Source organism: Sander vitreus, chromosome 24 (genome assembly GCF_031162955.1).
Source record: "Sander vitreus isolate 19-12246 chromosome 24, sanVit1, whole genome shotgun sequence".
NCBI classification, from domain to species: Eukaryota; Metazoa; Chordata; class Actinopteri; order Perciformes; family Percidae; genus Sander; species Sander vitreus.
Genome location: NC_135878.1, coordinates 10816610 through 10841418, shown reverse-complemented (window position 1 = coordinate 10841418; position 24809 = coordinate 10816610). Strand labels below are relative to the sequence as shown.

The 24809-nt window shown below is 40.5% G+C and overlaps 1 protein-coding gene and 1 non-coding gene across 2 annotated transcripts in view; one reads left to right on the top strand and one right to left on the bottom strand.

Moving 5' to 3' along the window:
- Positions 1-24809, bottom strand: part of LOC144513089 (cilia- and flagella-associated protein 47-like) — a 70913-nt gene that overhangs the window by 4118 nt on the left and 41986 nt on the right. The window contains exons 47-64 of the mRNA XM_078244161.1: positions 24413-24639; positions 24126-24264; positions 22892-23019; positions 22707-22772; positions 22214-22357; positions 20762-20935; positions 19945-20056; positions 19482-19535; positions 19234-19331; positions 17922-18097; positions 17612-17719; positions 16033-16144; positions 15517-15621; positions 14739-14895; positions 14533-14616; positions 13087-13234; positions 11881-12065; positions 8814-8988 (exon numbers count right to left, since the gene is read on the bottom strand). Of these exons, the coding sequence (XP_078100287.1) occupies positions 8814-8988; positions 11881-12065; positions 13087-13234; positions 14533-14616; positions 14739-14895; positions 15517-15621; positions 16033-16144; positions 17612-17719; positions 17922-18097; positions 19234-19331; positions 19482-19535; positions 19945-20056; positions 20762-20935; positions 22214-22357; positions 22707-22772; positions 22892-23019; positions 24126-24264; positions 24413-24639 (2392 nt within the window). The remainder of the gene's footprint in view (positions 1-8813; positions 8989-11880; positions 12066-13086; positions 13235-14532; positions 14617-14738; positions 14896-15516; positions 15622-16032; positions 16145-17611; positions 17720-17921; positions 18098-19233; positions 19332-19481; positions 19536-19944; positions 20057-20761; positions 20936-22213; positions 22358-22706; positions 22773-22891; positions 23020-24125; positions 24265-24412; positions 24640-24809) is intronic.
- trnag-gcc (transfer RNA glycine (anticodon GCC)) lies at positions 21283-21353 on the top strand. Its single transcript has one exon. It is a non-coding gene; the product is annotated as a tRNA-Gly (tRNA).

The window sequence follows — 24809 nt, the reverse complement described above, 5'->3', positions numbered from 1 at the left end:
TAGGGAAAAAAAGCCTACTGAAACATATTGCAGCATTTCTAATTCATTTCGGTAGCATATATATATTGTAGGTTAGCAGTAAAAAGGAGCCATTCTTTTATTGTGATGGACTCTTGGTTAAGGCAAAAAGGAGAGGCTGAGGGAGGCTGTGGATGCAGCGGGGAGGATATGGCCAGGGGAGGAGCCTCCAGAACCTGAGCTGCCGAAAGCAAACACAACACAACTTGTCAGCTCTCATTAGATAAGGTCCTAAGGGTTATGACTGTTGATGGTAATTGTTGATTTTGTTTATATAAGTGATTATTGGTCGGACTGTTGATCTAAAGCTATGCTAACGGCAGCTGTCACTTGTTGCCATAGCAACTCCAAACATCCTGGGCTGAAGCTGTCTCAAGCCAGAGAAATCAAACATGCAGTTTTTTTGTTAATGATTAATGCTTTGTTTTTTATTGATGAGGATACATTCATATGCTGTGTATTTGTGTTATTACATTATCTGACATATGTCAGATAATATTTATATATATATATGATACATTCAAAACTTTAATTTGTTTTAAAGGAATAAATAAATATTTTAAAATTTGACTGAACCAGACAATTATTATTTTTATTATTAAAAATATTAATTATTAATATTATTATTATTATTTCTGAGACAATTAAATTGTATAGAAAAATGTGGAATTGCTACAGCTCTACTGATTGGACATCCACATTAAAGGGTAGCAAATCTTCCCTTTAAGCTATACACCAGGACCATGTCAAAAAGGAAGAGGAACTAATCAGTGAAATAAACTGCATTAGGCTTCAACTGGAATAAAAACCTTAACACAGTTTGCCCTCTGTGGCACACAGATGAATACCTCTGATTTAGTCTGCGTTCCACTCATGTTTGTCTTCAAGTCGTTCTTCCACTCTAATTCATCTGAAAAAATGGTAATTTGAGCATTCCTATTTATCTACGGAAACATGATTCTCTAAACCGGTCTTTAATGTTCCCGCTTTTAGCTTGTGATACTTGGTTTCCTCATCTCACTACCCACGGCAGAATAATAACGTAGATAATGGAAGAGCAGATTAGCGACACCACACCCCCCGTCATTTCCTCATGGAGAACTCATTAGCTCTCAGAGGTATTGATCCTACCAGGGCACGCCTCATTAATTGCCTCCACAGATGAAGGCAGGAGCTGATAAATGAATGCACTCTTCACTCAGCAGGATGTCACATATAATGTACAGTAAGGAGGACAGTAGAGAGTAGATACATTGTGACTGAGATCATACTGTATATTTCCATTACATAGTCAGGGGGACATTATCAACTTGGTAAAACTGCTTTTAGTTTTAGTGCACCCGACTCCTGGAACAAATTACAGCACTTTCTTAAAATCAACTCAGTTGTGCCGTTCGGACAATTTAGAAATCTAGTTTTAAACCTGCAAACTTCTACTTCTTAACTGCTTTACATAATTGAATTTTCTTTTGCATCCCTATTATCCTAATGTATTTATCAAACCATTTTCATGTTCTGTATTTGTCTTTGTAATCTGACTTGATAAAATCGAGTTTTGATTTTCTTTGAGGTCGCCCCTCAATGATCTCTCGAGGATAAATAAAGGTTGAATGAATGAATGAAAGTTAGAATGGATAATTTCTAAGTAACTACAGTGTTTATTTTAAGTAAGAAGGTGGTTGTAAACAATGAGTTTTTGACTTCTTGTAGCTGCAACAGAGGATGTTATGAGTTGGACCCGTTTTGTTTGTATTGTGCATGGGCACAAGGACACACATGCATGTGCACAGGTGACGCTAGTCACATTCCTACCTATGGTTTTACACCATTGTGAGGTAGTGGTACTGGCTGATATCTCTCTAACTAGTGCATGTATAGGTCCTGGGCATGTGTGTGTATTTCAGGCCTTTGTGTAGTGTGTGTAACAACAGAGTGTAAAATGCAACTTCCCCTTCGGGGATTAATTAAGTATGTCTTCTTCTTCTTAATGCCCCCAGAAACGCAGCAATTCGCCAGCAAAGACAGAAAAGAAGAAGACTGCAAGCAAGTGCACATGGATGTAAAAAATGCAGGATTTAAAATGCTTTAAAAAATCACCTTTGTAAATGTTTTATGAGGAAGGAAATGTATTGAACACTTTTGTTGGACCTCAAGGATACACACAATTTGTAAGTAACACTGAATGTAAAAAGAACTTTTGTGTGTTTACAAGAACACTCCACAGGGCACCCTTAGGCCATGATCACACTTGGCGTCTTTTTTGACAAGAAAAAGTTGACAAGGGCGCTTTTATAGTAAAAAAAGAAGAAGAAGCTGGCAGCGTTTTTGTCCAAAAAAGCAGCCGAGAGCATTTTCCGTTGCTATAACAACAGCTAGTGTATCGTAAGAGTGATATGTGGAGCGGTGCTAGATAATCAAAGCACCCGAGCGATGTTCACCAGTGAAGAGCTCGTGAACTTCAGGGGAACAACACCATCAGACTTATTTCCCACTTTTCTTCTCCCTTCACTGGAAATTTTGGACATTCTGGTCAAAGGTGGGCTCACCTTTGCTCACGCAGCGAAATGTCGGAGGAGAGGGAAACAGGCCGGTGCGCTTTGTGCGTCTCCGCCAGCGAGGATTACGCACACCGTTCCCGGGAATATTCCTCTCTAACATGCGCTCACTGCCCAACAAACTGGAAAAATTACAACTGCTGTTGGTGAGAAACAGGGACTTTTCTTCATCTGTTTTGTGCTTCACGGAGACGTGGCTCTGTGGATTAATAACGGACTCTGCGCTGCAGCTGGCAGGCTTCCAGCTTTTCAGAGCGGACAGAGACACGGATCTCTCCGGCAAAACTAAAGGTGGAGGAATCTGTTTCTACATCAACAGCGGTTGGTGCAACGACGTGACAGTGATCCAGCAGCATTGTTCTCCTGACCTGGAATATTTCATCATAAACTGTAAGCCTTTTTATTCACCCCGTGAGTTCCACTCATTCATTCTGGTCAGTGTTTACATCTCACCGCAGGCCAACGTGCAGGACGCACAGCGCATGCTTGCCGACCAGATACTGTGTGTGGAGCGGACCAACCCGGACTCCCTAGTTATTGTCCTTGGTGACTTTAATAAAGGGAACCTCACTCATGAACTCCCTAAATATAGACAGCATATTAAAAGCCTGACCAGAGAGGAGAACATTCTGGATCACTGTTACACCACAGTCAGGGATGCTTATCACGCAGTCTCCCGTGCTGCACTGGGTTTCTCTGACCACGTAATGGTTCACCTGATCCCCGCCTACAGGCAGAGACTAAAGATCTGCAAACCTGTAGTGAGGACATCAAGGAAGTGGACCAGTGAGGCTGTGGAGGATCTCCAGTCGTGTTTGGATTCTACTGACTGGGATGTGTTCAGGACTGCTACCAACAGTCTGGATGAGTACACAGAAGCTGTGACGTCATACATCAGCTTCTGTGAGGACTGCTGTGTTCCATCAAGCACCAGGGTGAGTTACAACAATGACAAACTCTGGTTCACAGCCAAACTCAGAAGGTTAAGGCTGACCAAGGAAGAGGCGTTCAGGAGTGGGGACAAAGACAGATTTAAAGAGTCGAAGTACAAGTTTAGCAAGGCAGTGAAGGAGGCTAAACGATGGTACTCTGAGAAGCTCCAACGCCAGTTCTCAGCGAACGACTCTGCGATTGTCTGGAAAGGACTTAGGCAGATCACCACCTATAAGCCTAAAACCCCCCACTCCTTCAATGACCGACACCTAGCCAACGACCTGAACGAGTTCTACTGTCGATTTGAAAGACAAAAGGACAGTCCTGACACCATCCCCCACGACACCTCCCTACAGCTACAGCCACCTCCCTCCACCTCCTCCATCTCCTCAACCATTATCCCTGTCCCCAAGAAGCCAAGGACCACAGGACTTAATGACTTCAGACCCGTCGCCCTGACCTCTGTGGTTATGAAGTCCTTTGAGCGCCTTGTGCTTTCACACCTCAAAGCCATCACTGACCCCCTCCTTGACCCCCTGCAGTTTGCCTACAGATCCAATAGGTATGTAGACGATGCAGTCAACCTGGCCCTCCACTACATCCTCCGGCACCTGGACTCCGCAGGAACCTACGCCAGGATCCTGTTTGTGGACTTCAGCTCTGCCTTTAACACCATCATCCCGGCTCTGCTCCAGGAGAAACTCTCCCAGCTAGGCGTGCCTGACTCCACCTGCAGGTGGATCACTGACTTCCTGTCTGACAGGAAGCAGCATGTGAAGCTGGGGAAACACGTCTCCGACTCACAGTCCATCAGCACCGGATCGCCCCAGGGCTGTGTTCTTTCCCCCCTGCTCTTCTCCCTGTACACCAACAGCTGCACCTCTAGTCACCAGTCTGTCAAGCTTCTGAAGTTTGCGGAAGACACCTCCCTCATCGGACTCATCTCTGATGGTGACGAGTCCGCCTACAGGTGGGAGGCTGACCTGGTGCAAGCAAAACAATCTAGAGCTCAACTCTCTAAAGACAGTGGAGATGGTTGTGGACTTCAGAAAGAACCCAGCCCCACCTGCCCCCATCACCCTCTGTGGCTCCACAATTGACACTGTGGAGTCTTTCCGCTTCCTGGGAACTACCATCTCACAGGACCTCAAGTGGGAGCTGAACATCAACTCCCTCGTGAAGAAAACACAACAGAGGATGTACTTCCTGCGGCAGCTGAAGAAATTCAACCTGCCAAAGACAATGATGGTGCACTTCTACACAGCCATCATTGAGTCCATCCTCACATCCTCCATCACCATCTGGTACGCTGCTAGCACAGCCAAGGACAAGGGCAGACTGCAGCGTGTCATTCGGTCAGCAGAGAAGGTGATTGGCTGCAATCTGCCACCGCTCCAGGACCTATACGCCACTAGGACTCTGAAGCGTGCTGGAAAGATTGCGGCCGACCCCTCCCACCCCGGACACAAACTCTTTGAGACACTCCCCTCTGGCAGGAGGCTGAGGTCCATCAGGACCAAAACCTCACGTCACATGAACAGCTTTTTCCCCTCCGCCACTAGCCTTATTAACAAGGCCCCGAAACCACCCTGACTCTCCACCTTCAGGCTACTGTTCTCTCTCTGCTGTAATGCTCTTTGCTCTTTATTTTTTATTTATAACTTTATTTATTCTTTATTTTTAACTTAATACATACTGTGTAAATATACTTATACTTATATTGTTTGTACCTATACTTATATTGTTTAATATTCCATCTAAAGAATGTGTGACGTGCACCAACAACACCAAAACAAATTCCTTGTATGTGTTAAAAAACGTACTTGGCAATAAAACCCTTTCTGATTCTGATTCTGACATTCATACTGATCTGAAACGCTGTTTCAGAGCCCCTAAACCAGAGAAATTTGAAAACCCCCCGTTTTGGTTTGGAATCTTCCTATTTGCTCACATGCTTATTGTTAAAGGGACGATAGAATGATTATATAGGGTATTTCACACTGTTCCTTAAGGTCTCCTAATAGGGTATGTAACATTGGTTGGGCTGAAAATTGCCTGAATGCTATTTTATTAGGACCTTAACTACCCTGTGAATATGGCTCTATTTGGAACAAGAGCTTTTCTTCCAAATATGGTATGCTCATGAATATTTAGATGAGCTGATTGGTTTGAGCAAACCCCATAGAAACACATTGGAGACGAGACAGCAGGTCTCATATTTCAGACACTGCAACGTTATATGTTGTTTGTCGGGCTATTCCGTTATTAAATTCACTTCTGAGACTTTTTTATGCGAGAAATCAACTATATAAAGCTCAAATATGGGCCGTTTTACGAAAATTTATGGCTAATTGCAAATTTAGTAAGACGTGTCGGACTTTAGGAGCTTCGCACAGTCTGACGAGAAAACAGCAACCTCCATACCCAGTGAAAGTCACCGTTTCTCGGCTACTGGACGACCGGGGCTCGGGGCTGGCTGGCTGCCAGCTGCCGGCATAACTAGAGTATATTTAGTTTGAATTTCGTCACGCCACTTATATAACATCTACCCCAAGGTCTTATAAAGCTAACAATGGTGTCAATTTAATGCATTTTTGTGAACATTAGCTAGGGATTTCGTTAGCTGCTACTGTTCCTTCAATCCTATGTGTACAGATCGCGGCTAGCTAGTTAGCTTCACTTTTGGCATAATTAAAGTATATTTACAGTTAGAATTTCGTCACACCACTTATATAACATCTACCCCAAGGTCTTATAAAGCTAACAATGGTGTCTGATTTCAATTTAATGCATTTTTGTGAACATTAGGGATTTCGTTAGCTGCTACTGTCCCTTCAATCCTATGGGTAAAGACCGCAGCTAGCTGCAGGCCCTGGAGCTCCATCAGGGCCTCGGCATTTTGTAGTCCAGTAACCCAGAAACGGTGACTTTGCGCGGGTAGGGAGCTTCCCTACCTGCGCAAAGCGGGAGCTGAAGGCTTCCCTTCGTGACGAAGATCCAGCTAGCTCACAGCGAGCTGGAATCTATGAAGTAGGACACGGCGGGCGGCGAGGCAGCACCGGCCGCTGTCACGTAGCCTGCTGAGCTCCTGCTGAACTGCGACACACAGTCGGACAAAATTTGCAATTAGCCATAAATTTTCGTAAAACGGCCCATATTTGACCTTTACATAGTTTATTTCTCACATAAAAAAGTCTCAGAAGTGCATTTAGTAATTAAATAGCGGACCTCTGGAGATCTGCATGACCTAGCTAGATTCAGAAGACTAAGCTGACCACAGGTCAGTGGTGTAGCTTATGCAAATGTTGGTGCGTGACAAAGACTAGGAGTTGGGATGCTGACGTCAACTTCCAGCTTTGTTCAGACTCGCCCGTTTTCAGCGGCAGTTTCAAAATGTGAGATTTGCAGAGGAAAGAGGTATCAATGGGATTTTGAGCTTCTATGTATGTCCTATTTACCCTCCAAACTGTCGTTATTCAACTATGACAAGGTAAAATCTGTTTTGCATTCTATCACCCCTTTAAGTGTTGGTGCATATTCATAATTTCATCAAAGCAGTTGAGAATATAGGGAAGGAGTGCCAGTCCAATTATTACGGTTGAATTAGTTTTTTTAAACCTCTTTTTATGGAGCTAGGATAGTGACATAAAATTTTTGCATTGAAGGTTTTTTTTGGCAATCAAAACAAAACCTGAACTGAAAAAGGAAACATTGGCTTTGAAACACTTTTATTTGAAAAAGTTGTATTGGCACTGAAAGAAGTACTGGCCCTGAAAAAAGTTCCACCGAAAAATAAAACACAGGCTTAAAAAAAGAAGTTGAAAACGGAAATCCGAAGACTGTCATGGAAAAACACATCAGCATGCAGACAATCTCAAAATAGAATAAAATAGTTTTTAATGCCTGTGTTTTAATTTTCAGTCCCAATACAACGTTGTCCAATACAAGTGTCTTAATGCCATGGTGTCCTTTTCAGTGATCTGACATGAGAAGAATTGCCTCAACAACTTAAAGTTGGCTCACCAAAGCGTCAAGGATAAAGTGTGTGAATAATTGACAATTCAAACCTAAGAAGCTTAAGTCAAAGAAATATCCAAATGCTTTTCTCATTGACTGCCATTATATGAGATCTTCAAAAAGCCATGTGTGAATTGATCAGAAAAGCAAGAGGAGAATCCCTTGCATTTTAAACCTAAAAAGTATCAAATGTGCTTTAAGGTCACACCAGAGTTAATGTCTTGTCTATAGGGATCTGACCTAACGTGGCAAGTGCTGTTAAAGCAGAGGCAGCTAATGAGCTGGCCTCCTCCTTTACCTCTGAGATAGCACAGCATCCTTTAGCTACAAACATTTAGACTCAGCACATGTAGACAGTAGTTATAAATGAATGCAGAGTCCACACCCACATGGAGAGAGAGAGAGAGAGAGAGAGAGAGAGAAGATGGGAGAAAGAGTGAGATAGAGGAAGAAGAGACTGTACTTTAGAGGGAGAAAGACAAGAGATAAATGAATGCAGTGTTTACTCACTACGCTCAATGCAAGTGTGTTATCTGCAGAGAGAAAGAAAGAGAAACAAACACATTGTGTTTGTATGCCTTCTTTCCTGTTGTGTGTCTGTGCGTGTGAGAATGTGCTAGTACTGTATGTGCTTGTTTGTTTTTCAGACTTATTATTAGCATCCTTTTGTTTTTTTCCCCCACACAAAAGAGGTGTGCATATTTGTTTCTCTGTGTGTACAAATTTGTGTTTTTTTGCCTCTGTCAGTCTGCATAATACTCTCAAAGTGTGTCTGTGTGTGTGTGTGTGTGTGTGTGTGTGTGTGTGTGTGTGTGTGTGTGTGTGTGTGTGTGTGTGTGTGTGTGCGTGCATGAGTGTGTGTGTGTTTGTGTGTGTTTAGTTCTCTCTTCAAATGAGTGTTTGTGTATGTCTACATCTCTCTCTGGTCTTTTGGCTTTTAATGTGGTGCGAGTCTGTGGTTTGTGTCTCTCAAAATGTGCCTGTATGGTTTCTTTTTTTCTATGTGCATTTGTGTGTATAATAATTTCTCTTGAGTGTGCAAGGTGTTTGTTTGCTTTAGCTGGCAACACAACCTATTGAGAGGTTTAACAAGGAGAAGAACAGGATTTAACTCAAACGCTACTGAATCTCTGCAACAAAGAGACACATTCCTCCTCTATCTAAATGTTTCTCAGTGTGTATTTCATTTTCCTGCGTGCTTGTCAATGTGTGTCACATTTTCTTTGAACAGGTTTTTTTTGTGTGTGTGTGTGTGTGTGTGTGTGTGGTGTGTGTCTGTAGTACTGTAACCTGCATGGCCTGAGAGGAGTGTAGACTAGATTAAGGGTGAGTGATACGATGCCAGTCTCAGGGTCCCTTCTCACTGCATCGACGGAGGCAGAAAGGCAGTCCTCCACCTCTGAGTGCTCTGTTTCGCTGTCTGAACGAACCGCACACAGGAAGTCTTTCCCCATCACCCGGGAAACTGTCCGGGAGTAAGAAATAATAAGAAGGTGATTGAGCAGCTGCAAGAACCACCAGAAAAAAAGAGAACATACCGATGCGTTCCATTTGTACTCGGAAGCCGGATTTTCCGAGGTCAAAGTCGGAACCACGCCCCCTGACCTCGGATTTCCGAGCTCGGAACTCGGACAACCACAGAGTACCCTGAGCTAAAAATCCAACATGGCTGCTCTGTGCATCAACAGTTGTGAAAGCTGTAGTAACATACAGATATAAGCCCTCGTCTTATTTGTGTCTCACTAAATCAGTCGTACACACAGTGCTGTCCATCTTCTATATGTGGACATGTTGTTAGGCTGTTTGTATGCACAAAAAAACAGCGTAATGCGTTGTTACAAACTGGCATTGCTAACAATGGCTAACCTGGCTAGAGCTAACGAAAACAAAATCCGACTTGTAAATGGAACACATTCATCTCCGGTGTGACGTCATTCCCAGCTTCAGCTTCCGAGTTGCGAGGTAAATGGAACGCACTATGAGCTGCTGTACTTAAAATGTCTACAATTTTTGTTTAATTTGATGCTTCATTTTTTTTTTATTCAAGCATACTGAGGATTTTTTGCTAGTCATAAAATAGGGTATCAGCAAGAGGTGAACACTCCTCATTAAATAAATAGTTTTTCTTTCTGCTCTGTTCATTGTGAGCGCATGTCAATGTGTCAAGTTACTATTTTACACATCCACATCCTGCATGTGCTTTATAATAAATACATTCTACTGTGGAGTCAGTGGTAAGCCTTTACTGCAAAAAAGTACTAACAATGCCATATGTGGTTAGCTAATGTTATAAAGAAAAAAAATGTCCCCCCCTCCCTGAACTTAAAAAGACTCAGAATGTTCTTTGTTTCCAACCTTTGCTATGTGATATAGTCCCCACTGCTCAATTTTTACAGCCTCACAATAATTTACATAAGAATCAGAGGTGGAAAAAGTACTAAAATATTGTACTCAAGTAAAAGTACCAATACTTTGATGAAATATTACTCAAGTAAAAGTAAAAAATACCTATCTGAAAAATTACTCAAGTAAAAGTAATAAGTAGTTCATTTAAAATAAGTAAAAGTTACTTAGTTACATTAAAATAAACTGTAAAACAGGGCGGGGGGGATCTCTCCCATGTAGTGAAAATAGGACCAGGGGTCATAAATCCAAAACTATTTTGTTTTTAATAAAAGAAAAATGTACATCTATACAAATGTATAAACATGTAATAACAGCATAACACATGTCACACATGACATTTAAGACCCTTAGAAAGGTATAATGTGCAATTTTAGTTCAGACCATCCCATAAAACGTTTCAATCAACAATCAATTGAAAGTGAAAGTACCATACATTGTTAGTTCCGAGGGCCATCCTTCTGTTCTTCACAAACATAAACAATAGTTATAATGCAAATCAAGACTTCCTCACGTGTTTTGACTCCATAAAAAGGGTTAGACCCTAATGTTCACAGCCCAGATTAGCAGCTAGCTTCTACACACCTAAGTAGCCCGTATGAGCTAATTAGATGAGAAAAAGGGACTGTTGTGGAGGGCAGGACCAATAGGCTAAACTCAATTCTGCTGAGTCCACCAAACACTCTTTAATAAACTCCCCTTCAGATAATAGCTTACTGTTTTTGGCGAATTTGTGGGATATCACAAAGCTGGTCTTGACTACTTACGTCCCTGGATGCATTGTTGCTTTTGCAGCTTAACTAGCAAAGCTTCAGATGTCCGTGCCCGCTCTGCATCAGTCAAGTTGTTGTATTTCTCTGCGTGTTTAGTATTGTAGTGGCGATTCAAATTATAATCTTTTAACACAGCAATCTGTTCTATGCAAACTAAGCACGCGGCTTTACCTTTGACTTCAGTAAATAAATACTTAGAAGTCCATGTTTGGTTAAAAACTCGGCACTCTGTATCGACCTTTCTTTCTTTCCCACAAGCTGACATTTTTGAGGGATAACAGCTCATTCACGTCCATGCTAACGTCTCTAGCTGACACAGGGGTCCGACACATTGCAGTTCTTCTTCTACTTCTTTTTAATTGCGACTTGCAACCAGAGAAGAAGAAGCTGAATATGTTCGCACAAAAAAGAATGCCCAGGTCTGGTGCGCGATTATTTTTTCCTTTCGGTTTCCGTTAGTCTAAGTTATTTATTTTTTTTACTCAGTAACGGATAGGATTTGTAATGTAGCGAAATACAATACTTCACTCGTAACGTAAACAAGTACATTTTAAAATACCCATTTTAAAAACTACTTGAAAAAAAACAAAATACACAACAAAACTAATCAATACAGTAATGTGAGTAAATGTATTTTGTTACTTTCCACCTCTGATAAGAATGATCTCAACTATACTAATGCAGCAAGGAAGTGTAATACACATTTAACATTTAGGAAAAACAGAGCACTGGTATCGGATCAGTACTCAGTATCGGCAGACACCCTGAGTTTTGGTATCAGAATTGCTATTGGAAGAGAAATTAAGGAATCCCTTTTTGAAGAAATTCTAGGTCTAGGTACATCACTTAACACTGTGGTCATGATCAAATATTTTGTAAGGTCTACAGAAAGTGAAACAGTTTTAGATGAGAGTAGAAAACATTTTCAAGTCATCTTAATTCGTGGTAAAATGCTGTCATTTCGTAATCTTTCTGAAAAGTATTCCTCTATCTGCTTTTGGAGTGCTACAACTACTGCTATTAGTCAACTACTAAATATTTTCAGAATTATGACCCTCAAAATATCCCCTATTGTCACAAGGTTTAAAAAAGTGTTTTCTAATATTGCAGCACCACTAGGACTCTTGGAAAAAAAACAGTAAAAAACAGTAAAAAAGTAAAAATCACAAACTGGCACACACCTTCCTGTCCTTTCCGGTCTTCATTCCCCAGCACACATCCAGTGAGCAGTACATCCATCTTCCTTTCCTGCTGGCAGCCCGCTTCACAATGGATCACGCCCAGTGGAGAGTTCTCAACAGGAACCTCCATGGGAATTCCACGGATAGGGTAAATCCAACAGATGGTTGACAATTCCTGCTCTGACCTGAAATATTTATTTTGATATAGAGTGCACACATTACTTGGGATTAGTAATGAACCATAACTGGATTTAAAAACATGCCAGGCCTCTTCCTAACAGGATATCTGTGGCAGGCCAAAATCTAAAACCAGACCAACAGCCGTGTACAGCATGTTAGAAATCAGATTAGATTTTTCACAGAGCTAAGGATACTAGCTGCTACGTTTATTTAACTAAAGACTACATTGATTGAATACCCAACCTTTGTTTGTTGTTAAATAATTAATCACAATTGAATCAAATAATTATGAAGATAAGATTAAGAATGAAAACGATATATACCTTATTTGAGTATTTTATATTTACTTTGGCTTCCTTGTCCCAAAGGAGTTTGAATTTGCATACCCTTCACACGAAATGCAGTATTCCTATTTTTGGCCTCAAATTTATATTTAGGAGTCAGTTTGCCTGTTTGCGTTATGTGTTTTGCACATTGAAACACATTAAAAAAACTGAGCCAAAGCAATTGTACAGTACTGTAAAAGTAATGGATTATGGTGCCTTTGCCAGCATGGGTTTCCTCAAAGTGTTCCAAGGTGTGAGTGTGATAGATGTGTACGTGAGACGACCTGTTCAGGATTTACCCTGCTTCTCGCCCAATGTGCAATAGCACAGCTACTTGTGATCCTGAGTGGGCATTAATATGAATGGATGGTACATTCTAGATATACTATACTGTTCCCACTGTAGGGAACAGAACATCTTTGATGAGCTCAAAACTGTACTGAGCACTTTCAACACTTCCAAGAGTTACTTGTCAACACTTTTGTTGACAAGTAACTCGTATTCACTTTGTTTACAATGACAGGCTATGTGAAAACCCACCTGGATGTTGGAATATAAAATGCTAATGAGCTTTACTGAATGTCTAGAAGCTTGTCTGGAACCAGGCATAGACTCAGACATAGCCTCTTATGCAGAAAAAAGACACACACACACACACACACACACACACACACACACACACACACACACACACACACACCTCACGTCGTCTGTACTGAAGGTACTGTTGTTGCTCGGGCGGCTGCAGTGCTTCACAGTGATGCAGAGCCAGACCTGTTTTAGCTCCATAGAGTTTGGTGCAAACGCTACAGGCACATCAAAACGGTCCCCTTCACAGATCTGTATACCTGCAGCCAAGATGAAGGACAGCCATCAACATTTTCTAAAGCGTTTCCTGCTTACGAACCAAATGAGAAATACAAATGTTCACTTTGGTAACCATGGCTAATTAAAATACATTGCAATAGTTTTAAATTGGACATCTGCAGAACTAATACTTGTTAAAAGAAATTACTTTTTCGAGAATGTAGAGGAGTGGTGGATTTATTTAGGTTATGAAGACTAATAGCTCTTCACATCCCTACTGTCAGTTAGGTAAGTCTTAGATACAGGGACATTTATGGCAAATTGACTGCATTTACAGTGTATAGCGCTTTTCTAGTCCTAATGACTAGACACTAAAGGTGGCTGAGGCTGCCATACAAGCTGCCAGATTCACGCACATTCACACATGGCCTAGCTTTGGGAGCAATTCAGGGTTCACTGTCTTGCCCAAGGACACTTCAACATGGAGACTGCAAGGGCTAGGGATTGGACCACCGACCTTCTGATTGGTAGACGACCGGTTTCTACCCACAGCCACATAATGGCTTCTATCAAATCTTAATCTTTGCTGGATCACTTTTTAACCTGTTTTGTTATCAACTTTGTCAAATTTAAACACAGCCAAGGCAACATTAAGAGGTTTCAGAAAATGTTTTAGCTGCATTAATTGATTTTCGTGGCCAGTAGGGCAACAGAAATTGACAAAAACACATCTGACATATCATTACTTTAGAAAGTTGTTATTGCTAACATGTTAGTAAATAATTGCTTATTTACACATTAATAGTTAGTTAGAGAGATTTTAGCAATGCTTTAGTTTACACTCATGAGGGAAATATCTGGCGCTTTAGCTTTTTCGCTGATAACTGCTGCCTGTTGTGGCTGGAAACCAGGTTGATGAGAGCGGTGAGAGTGAACCAAAACAATTGCAGGCCACAAAAAAGGAACAATTAGCTGAAAGATGCTAAACAACTCTGTAAAGCTAAAGGGAACTGCTGAGGTGAATAATAATTCTCTGTGAGTTTTCACTACAATTGACCCATTTTACATTACACATAGCCATTTGAGCCATTGTTAATATAGAAAATACAGCTTTAAAGGTCCAGTGTGTAACGTGTTTAGTTGTTCATTATCAAAATCTGTGTTGCCCGTTCACAAACTTGTCCTTTTCATGAATATTTACCTCCACCATCAATTTCAAGTAAGTAAGTAAAGTTGGACCTTTAAAGTTCCGGAAATTTGGGAACTATGTGTTGCCTGGTAAAACTGGTTTATTGAACATTTTATCATAATGTGGTGAAAATCGTATCAGTGAACATACCTTCAGTGTGGCTTAGAGGGATAGAGAAGACCTCCTTGTCTTTAGTGACTTGATGGCAGTTGGGGGCCCCACTCGGGTCCTCATCTGAGAAGAAATACCAAGTACACACTGTGACATTATGAACATGTCTGAGTGTGTCACATGCATGCGACGAGAACTAATTGTGAGAAAGTGTCTGTTAGATAAATACAAGGAGTAGCTGTGACCTGTGAGTGTGATATTGAGCACGACTGGGAGCTCAGTGGGGTTTGTGAAGGGAATGGTGATGGAGGCATTGGAGCCAATCAGGGATGAGATGCTCAGAGGCTCCTCGCTCTCTGGAATAAGGCCACGCCCACTCAACAAAACACACCATTCCCGCAACTAAAGAAAGATAGAGACAGATGAACACATACACAGTGGCCAGAGGGAGAGACATGAAGTAAATGAGAAATAAGGGAATACAGAGGAGGGAAGACAAAGAAAAGGTGTGGTCAAAAGATGAAACTCGGAGGGAAAATGGCAGTATGCATTCTCTCTTCACTATAACCATGAATCATTTTTTTAGATTGATGCCATTTAAAAAGAATATTTTACAAATACTACTGTAGACAATAAGTGGTAAGGCTGGCTGATATGGCAAAAAATGTATCACGATAATTGTTAATATTAAAACAATATATATCACAATAAGTGTAAAGCGTGTCATTTTCTGGTTTCGGATCTGTTTCATGTCGAACTTTAAGTAAGCCAAGCCCTATTTGGGACTCTCTCATCTAATTTGTGGCCAAACCATATCGCCAGTACAGCAACATTTTGTTACTTGTTTATCCAAAGTAGGTCTTTATGATCAAAGTTGTTGTGACTTTTGAGTGTCCGAATGTATTCTTGTGTGTGTGTGTGTGTGTGTGTGTGTGTGTGTGTGTGTGTGTGTGTGTGAAGGCAAGGGACACAGATTCATGTTATCAATTATCTCTTTGTGTTTGTGTGTGTATATATACATACCTGAGGGCATGTGAAAGTGATCTTTGCCGTGTGGTTCCCCTCTCCGATGGATGAAGGACTAAAACGGACACCAAGCTGGGTGGAGGAGTGGGGCTCCACAATAAGCTGGAACACACATACACACACAAACACATGAAATAACTTTAATAGGGACAGTTAGGGAGGATAAACACACACATGCTCAAATCCTTTAAATCACACTGCTAGGCAACTCACAGCCTTCCACCCAGATATAAAGCAAGTCAAAAACAGTGTAAAGCAGTGTAAAAACACGACAACTGTGTTATCAAGTGTCTTGTACTATGTGGCTGTTTTAAGAAATGTATGTAATTTTAAACAAATCAAATAGTCATTGAACTACAAAGAACATCGAAAAACGATGGTAAATCAACTGCAGGAGCAAGGTAACTTCAGATGTACAGTATGCTGTGACAAATGAAGCTTTATTCTGCTGTAATGGAACAGAATACTGAGCTGATAAAAGGATGAGGCACAAAGGTGAGTGTGAGTACTTACAGTACTTCCTGGATCCATTTCAAGTGTGTAGTTTCTAGGGTTACTGTTGGTTGCAATCAGCTCCAGCGTCTCAGCTGTTGGGTTAACCAGGGGAATGGTCTGGCTGGTCCATCTGAGACACACACACACACACACACACACACACACACACACACACACACACACACACACACACACACACACACACACACACACACACACACACACACACACACACACACACACACACACACAAAGTAATGCCAGATAAGCTTCCTGACACAAATGTTGCATTTAGAATTTACTGAGATAATAAGCAGTGTGCACAATTTATATGCAGCTATAATCGCTATTCATTATTCTGTTAGTGTGGTAAGTTATCTCTCTGACATAATTATCATGCTAGGGGTGGGAATCTCTAGGCACCCCACGATTCGATTCCGATTCAGAGGGCTACGATGCAATGATAAAACGATTATAGATGCATCTTGCATTACAATTTCTATACGTGACTTTATTTTTTCTCAGTGTGACTACTACTACTTTAAAAAACATATTGTATTTGTAATAAGCCACTATTAAAATAGACGGATTCATTTACTTCCATTCTTACCGATACCTGAAATTCAGTTCTGGTACCCAATGGTACCTTTTAAATTGCCCTCTGTATAGCAAAAAAAAAATATTTCAGTTGTAAAAATAATTCCAAACCTATTTATCCATTTTATACACCACACAAAATAAAATCCCACCCTCTCCCCTCCCAAACCTGCGCTCGAGGTACCGAAATTTGGTACCATTTGATTTAACGTGAATCGATCCTCGGTAGTAGCAACGTAATTCGGTCGGTACCCAAAAAAAGTACCATATTTGGTACCCAACCCTAGACAAAATACACACGCCACCAAAACAAGTTCCTCCCCGAGTCCATTTTGCAGATACACCATCTTAGCGAATGGAGCTTAGCACCCCCAAGACCATTGTGATTGGTTTAAAGAAATGCTAACACTAACACACACACACACACACACACACACACACACACACACACACACACACACACACACACACATAATATTTTCACAAATATCAGAAGACATCTTATGAATATTCTCGGTATTTTAGTCACCTAAGTGTATGAATATTGATTTCACGTAAAGTATTGAACCAATATTAAACCGTATTGAATCGATATCGAATCGTATTGAAGCCATATTAAATCAAAATTGAATCATGACCCAAAGTATTGAAATTGAATTGAATCATGAAGTCCTTGACAATACCCAGCCCAAATAAATGGGCTTTTTTCCAGGATTGCATAAGAATGGTTTAAGATGCAGGTGTGATACTGGCACACAAAGCCATATGTTTCGGTCCTGGTCGTAAATGGAGAAATTTTGGACAATTATTGATCCTAACCCTCTTATGGCCACATTCAGGAAGATCATTGTTAACAATGCTATAGTTGTGGCCTTCTCTGCACTGCTTGCTCGACGACAGATTCTCCTCAGATGGAATAAAGAAGAAAGGATGTAATGGCACACCTTAAACTCAAACACGTGCATTGAGATATTATGTGTCTTGGTGTGTGTACACCTACTTGCCCAGCTGACAGCAGGCCTGTGGTAGCATGATGACTGGAGGAGGAAGAGCATAAAGCTCCAGCTGATACCAAAACTCCCCCACCAGCTCTGACTGGAACACCACACTGTCAGGAAACACACACCAAACCCATACAAATACTATATATGTACTTCAGATTTAAAACACTTCAAAACAGACAAATAAATTGCTGAGTATATATTACATTACCAAGCTCATGTCGTGGACTGTATTATATTGTATTCCAAACAATGAATGGTAAATGGGCATTTTACCTCCTCCTTTAAAGAAGGTCGGGTCAGTCTTACCTGCCTGTGCTCTTTCCTACTCTGCCAGGGGAGAAAATTGCTTTGTAGGTGAGAGTCTCCTGTGGGGGAATTGAAACCCAGTTGGGCCCACTTAGGTCGTCTCCTTCCAGGTGCACATCCAGCATCAGCAGCTCTTCTTGTGGGTTTTTGACAGGGATCTCTAAGGCAACTGAGCTCTGGGAAGACAGCATTTCAAAGATGACACCTGTTTTCTTCCCCTGAGATGTTCTGATAGTCTTTTGATCTAAGTGTAGAAGGAAGATTAAGTTTTCCAGTAACAGTGGCCAGCAGCAGAAACACTACTTGTAACAAATGTAACAATGATATATATATATATATATATATATATATAAAATCCTGAACTGAATTTACTGATTTCACTTTCTTTCAGAACATTGCTCTTTAAGCTAAGTATGAATGTAGTGTCTTGCTAACTAACAAGTGGGCTGACCAGGGTCTTCTAATGTCTTACCACTTTCGGACAGTAAAATTCTTGTTTGTATGTCACAAAGTAAAGTTGTTATAGAAGACGATAACATTTGAACAATTAGGCTAAAACTACCATGTGTTGTTGTACAATAAAATGTTTCTATTTTTACTCTGACTACTGCATTTGCATTCTTACCAGATGAAAAATGTATATTAAATTGAAAGTAATGACATTATTTATTTTTTTGTGATTTTGGAGAGTAGGCGCTTTTGCCAACTCAAGCTACAATCTTTGTGAGAACAGCAGCATTAGAGGCCTAAGGGGGAAATTTAAGAATGTGCTACCCTTTTTATGTGGTAATAACTCAAATTGAGTCAAAATGGAATAAAAGCAGCAATGCACTGTTCAAAGGTGCAAACTAGCAGGGGTGGGATTGTAAATTAAAACAAATAACCTCTGCAACAGAATAATCACCGCAGAGTGATCACTGTAGCAGAGGAAACTGTGTCTGAAATATAAGGTTAGTGAAAGCTTGGTGTTTTCCCAAAAATCTGCCACCAATTATTTTTCATAACTTAAATCACTGAGTTGACACAAATAGGTCATATAATATTTCCTCACATGGAAACTTCCTCTTAAAAGATGACTATACTCTTACAGCAAAGAGTCTTCTCTTCAAATACAGTAAATAAATATTCCAAATTCAGCAGCAGAAAACATTAGATGAACTGTGGATGTGCTCATTTACATCTAAATTCATAGTACAAACTCCCCTGAACTGAAAAAAATTACTGATGCTAATTTTTGCGTCCCTGAAGGTAATATGCGTCAGAGTTTGTGAGTATCCACTTAAAGAGTACAAAGTGTGTTTGCAGAACTTACCTGAGCAGAACACTGTACATCTATGATCTTGATAGGTGCTGCTGGCTCACAAATTATCTCTAGAGAGAAATGCACCTCGTAGCGTCCAAGTACGTTTCCTGGATAACACATGCATAAATCCGGTATAAATGCACACACGTTTACACATTACCTAACATTCTAATGAAGTCTTGGGCAAAACAATTCTAAATAAAGTGTTAAAGTTCTAAATGGTTCTTGTACAGTATATGGTACAACACTAAGCTTACCTTTCTGCTTGTCTGCCTCCTGCATGTCTTCAATTTCTAGAAATGACACACAGCCTGCAGGAAAAGTTGTAAATGAAGTGTTCAGGTTTTTTTTTTTCTTTTTTGATTGATTGATTTTACATATGTAACTACAAGGGTAAACTACAACTTTAACGTTGTGATTCAACAATGTAAAATATTCCGTCATTATGTGCTCAGCATTTGTTCGGCTTACAGGCATGCTACACAAACACTACAACATTAGTGTACACAGTCAAAACAGAATTCAAATGTAGGTCTTAAAACAGGCATCTAAACAATGGACACAAGAGTGTAATAGCCTGTGTGTGACTGTTTACGCAAATGTAATAGAATTTGATAAACAGTCAGCCGACATTTGAGCGCAGCTGCCTTCCATGTCAAATACTAACCACATAACCCCCACAATCACAAACATGCAGAGGAAAAATAAAAAAAAAATCACCTGTCTGTTTTCCTCGTTTCCATGATGACACAGCCAGGCTGTATGAAGCGTTGTGACCAGGTTCAATCTCCAGGGAGGGAGTTCCACTTACAACAGATAGATCTGTCACCACCTATGTGTATGTGCATACACACCATTCAAATATATTCTCACTCACATACAAATGGCTGAAAATGCACAAGGATATACAATCAGAGCAACATTGTTGCTCCACTACTGTGGTCCAATCTGAAATGTCTCAAAAACCATTAGATAAGGTTTAGATTAGGTTGCAGTAAAATCCTCTACAGACATTCAAGGTCCCTGAGGATGAAGCCTGCTGACTTTTGTGATCCTTTGACTTTTCATTTAGCTCTACCGGTAGGACAGAATTTTCATTCATCTCAATATCTACTTGATGGATTGGCACATTGATGTATCCTCATGTCGTTAGTGATACCCTGACTTTTTATCCAACTGTTGGATGAATTACCATGACATTTCACATTCTTGTCCCCCTCAGGATAAGGATTTATCCTGCCGTCATCAGGTCAAATTTCAATGTGTTTAATACTTTGTTTTAAGACACAATACTTTCTAAACCAATGGCCGTCCCATCAACCTCAGCTGTACTTTGCTGATTAGCAAATGCTAGCATGCTAACATGCTAAACTAAGACAGTGAACATGGTAAACATTAAACCTGTTAAACAATCCGATGTTGGCATTGACATTGTGAGCATGCTGACATCCCTGAGTACATCAAACCCAAAGATGTTCAGTTGACTTTGTCAGCAAGTAACTGCATGTGTGGAAGTTATTTGCATGTGTGCTTATACCTTGAGAGTAAGTTTGTTCTGGCTGTAGTTGGGGACATCAATCTGTGTGTGTGTGGTTTGACCTACAGAGCACCGTAATACCACATGGTCCACAGGCAGGGGGTGCTCTCCCACTCCTCTGAGGGTAAACACGTGCTCGATACCTTCACAGTCATTGTGTAAGGACAGCTTGCCCTGTGGGGGTAGGGATAAAGTCCAGGCAGTCAAAAAAGTAAAGGACAGGCCCAGGACAAATAACTATAGGACAAAAATGTTTCTTATTAAAGTCTAAAATGCATTAGACTGCATTGGAGAGACAAGATGGTATTCCCTGCACAAAGTTATTTCTTACACTGTTGATTGTGAACACAAAATACACATAATTTACTCATTGTGGTACATTCTACAGTGAGCAGCTTCATATTTTAATTTACAAAAAATGATAAGTGTGACAGGCAAACAAATTAATAAACAGCACAGGGACTGCTTCACTGCTGCATGTCTCCTATTTAAGCCCTGCCCCTCAATATGCATTCAGAAATGCATTGGTGGTTCAGTGGTAGAATTCTCGCCTGCCACGCGGGAGGCCCGGGTTCGATTCCCGGCCAATGCAACACACTTTTCCCTCTACTGTATACATATGTTTCTATTTTTATTTCAAGATGTAGTTTTTTATTTATGTATTTACTTAAATATTGACAATTGAGTCATTTGTTATTTTCCGCTGGAAATATAGATGCATAGGATAAAATGTATAATCTATACATCGTTTTTTTTATATTTTTTTATATATCTTTCTAGATTTTTAACGTCTTACTCACAAAATAAATAATAGTTTTCAACTTCTAGTCCACTTATGATTAAACAAATGAATCACTTTGAAATGGGAAAATAATTCTTTGTTCAACTTTCTCTATACGTGACAGAAGTAGTGAGGTTTTCATTAATCACTGTAAGGGGCCAACTAACTAAATTGCAGAACACTTCAAAAAGAGAGACCTCAGTTACAGTAAAATAAAAGTCTATCACGTTCTTAGAAAAGCACTGGAAGATTATGCTGGCCACAGAGGAAGATTAAATTCCCAGATATCATCTTAACAGCCACACAGGCCAGACAGTGTGCTGTGCTGCTGTTTGAGGCATCACGATAAGTGTTCCTACTTGAGCTGACTGTTCCCTGAGAGGATGGAATGGAATAGGCTAATGAGAAGAAAGGCCAAATATGAGGGCTTGGCTAGATGAGCATTGGTGTCAGGAGACTTCAAAGTGGGCTTTCTCCTTTAGTGTTGCTCTTTGAATTTTATCGAATACACACTAACTCAAGACCACCACACTGTAAAGATAGCATGGTCTCTCAGAGAGTGTATATTAGGCAAGACAGTTAAATAGCAAGAATTTGACAAAGGACAGAAATCAAGCAAGAAAACACAAAGAAAGAAAGAAACAATGAAACCACAACAAAAAAGGCATTACCGTGACAATGCATTGTGCAGAAGGGTGAAAGGTGAGGGGGTAGCAGGCTCTTGTCCCTGCTGGCACATTCAAAACATTTGGGCCGGAGAATCCTTCACCATGCACCTCAGCTTGCATTTTCCAGTCTTGGTGAGTCTCATTGTGCTGTGAGAGACGCATAGGTCTGATCATTTGACTTAAACCCAGAACCCACCATTATTTAACATTTCGGCAAGCAATTTTACAAAACTGCCATCATAACATAACATCTACTTTTCTAACCTAAAACTTTGAATATGTTAGTTAGTTTCAGTGATATAATTAGTCAAAGATGCATTCCAAACATGCTTTTTGGTTGCTGTGTATTCAGGATTACCACTCTCCTCTAAGAAAGCAATTTCTTATTATGGAAGGAATATATAAAATGATTCATACTTAATCAAATACTTTTAGGATAGCCCTTAATAAGCAGTGCACACCCAGACTGATTGATGCATTTTCTCTTGCCCCTCACCAGTGGTATGTCTTGCGTGACCGAACGGTGAGCAGGCGAACTGAAGTCCAAATGCACAGATCCTCCCTGTGGTCACAAATGAGATTTTTAGTAACATTAACTACAAACACATGAACCAACAAGCAATCCAGGATTATACCATTGACAGGTTTACTAAGCTCCGCCTGACATCAGCTGATATCTACCTGTGAAGTAACCAGTGCCTCTAGCACATAGACCCTGGTATCACACCAGGACCTCAGGACCACCTGACATGTAAATTGCCCCACGGAGTTCGCCTGGAACCGTAATGGGATGTCCACACAGCCACAATCTATCGTACACAGAGAGAAGAGGAGACTCAGGGATGGGAGGAGGTGGACAATCAAAGGAGAAGTGTTGACAGTTACATAAATTAATCACATGACCATGAGTGAAAACTATTAGGGCATTTCAGCCGTGGGACCTTTTCCAGGGAATCAAGGACCTTTTGAGGAGCTCAAGAACGTTAGCCGCATTTCCACCGAAGCAACCACAGACTAAATTAAGTACCTGTACAATAGTTCCAGGAGTACAAAAAGTTCTTTCTCCGAGGATACCTCTCAATGGTCCAGCAACTATCGAGGTGGAGTTTTTAGTACTGAATGTTGTTAACTTGTCGCCAGCCTCAAAACCATTTACCTCATAGACCGCCATTATAAAAGAGACGGCTGTATGGGGGAAATGGTGGTAGGTTAGGGTGGGTGGCAAAAAGATACAGAGGCAGGATTTGGGGATTTAGCCAAAAGGTGAGGTGACAGACATGGGCTATGCAAGGTTGGTGGTTTTCTATTTTATTTATTTATTATTATATTTATTTTTTGTTATCTCTGAGAATGTGAAGGCCACTGTGTTGTTTAATTTAAAATGTAATGGTAAAAATCCGTCCAAACGTCCATAAAATGTTTGACAGGACATTTCCAACTGCAAACAAGGTCAATTATTATTCTTTGTGTTATGCATTTGTAATCCATGAAGTTTTCTTTTTTTTTTTTTTTTTTTTTGTGAAAAAAAATCCCAGAAACTAGCAAAGCTTTTTACTTTTTTTGCACGAGTCAGCCCAAGGTAAAATCCATAGGACCTAATTAAAGATGAGGGTCAGACATTTATAACCTTAATGTTTTTAAAGTTATAAAAATGTTTATGTTAGGATAAACAGAGAGAGAAAGACAAACGAGCTGTGAGAGCTAGTGAGTGAATAAGAGAGAGGGAGTGAAGATGAGAGAGTGCAGCGAGTGAACAAGAGAAATACATCTTTGTTTGCTGAATTTTTCATTGCAAGACAGGCATTCTGGGTGTTTTCAGTATCCTATTCCACCTCTCCAACTCTCTTTTTCATTCATTCATTCACTACATCGACTCACACAACACTACATTCTTCAGGTATTTACGCGTGTGTACCTGCAGGATTCTCCCATGGTATGTTGGTGTCTTCCATTATAGGTATTGTGACAATACTAGGTAAAGCAAAGTATTGTGGCAAAGAAACCTCCACACTGTATTCTACCCGTTTACTGTGAAGACCTCTCAACACTTGGGCCTAACAAGAGAAGAGAAAAAGAGGGACAGCAAGTCAAATATGGACAACAGAGAAAAAATATCACAATACTGATGTGGAATCCCCCCCTGTCTGCCCTTCCTACTGTATAGCCAAACATCTGCTTTCCAGAGCCAGTATGTGTTTGTACCTGTTGTTTGAAGCGCTTGCGTACAGCTGTGGTTGCCCTCACAGTGCTGCTGTGCAAAGTGTGTGTCAGCATACGCCTCTTGTGTTCATCGGCGCTCATGGTGTGCTGACCCCAGAATGCCAGAGCTTGCTCCCAGGCCATATTGATCAGCGGCACACGCACCAACTCATCACACACCTGCCCCACCTTGCAGTGTAGGCTTAGCACTGATACACACACAGCTTGGTCTATTGGTGGAGAAAAACATCACTCTTGATATTATTTGATTTGCTATTCACTATAAATACACTACTTTATATTTAAGTGAGACAGCTAAAGACAAAATATTACTACTGGTGCCTCTTAAAAGTGATTATGCTCTTATCATGTTGCCACCAAAAATTATAAGAACATAATA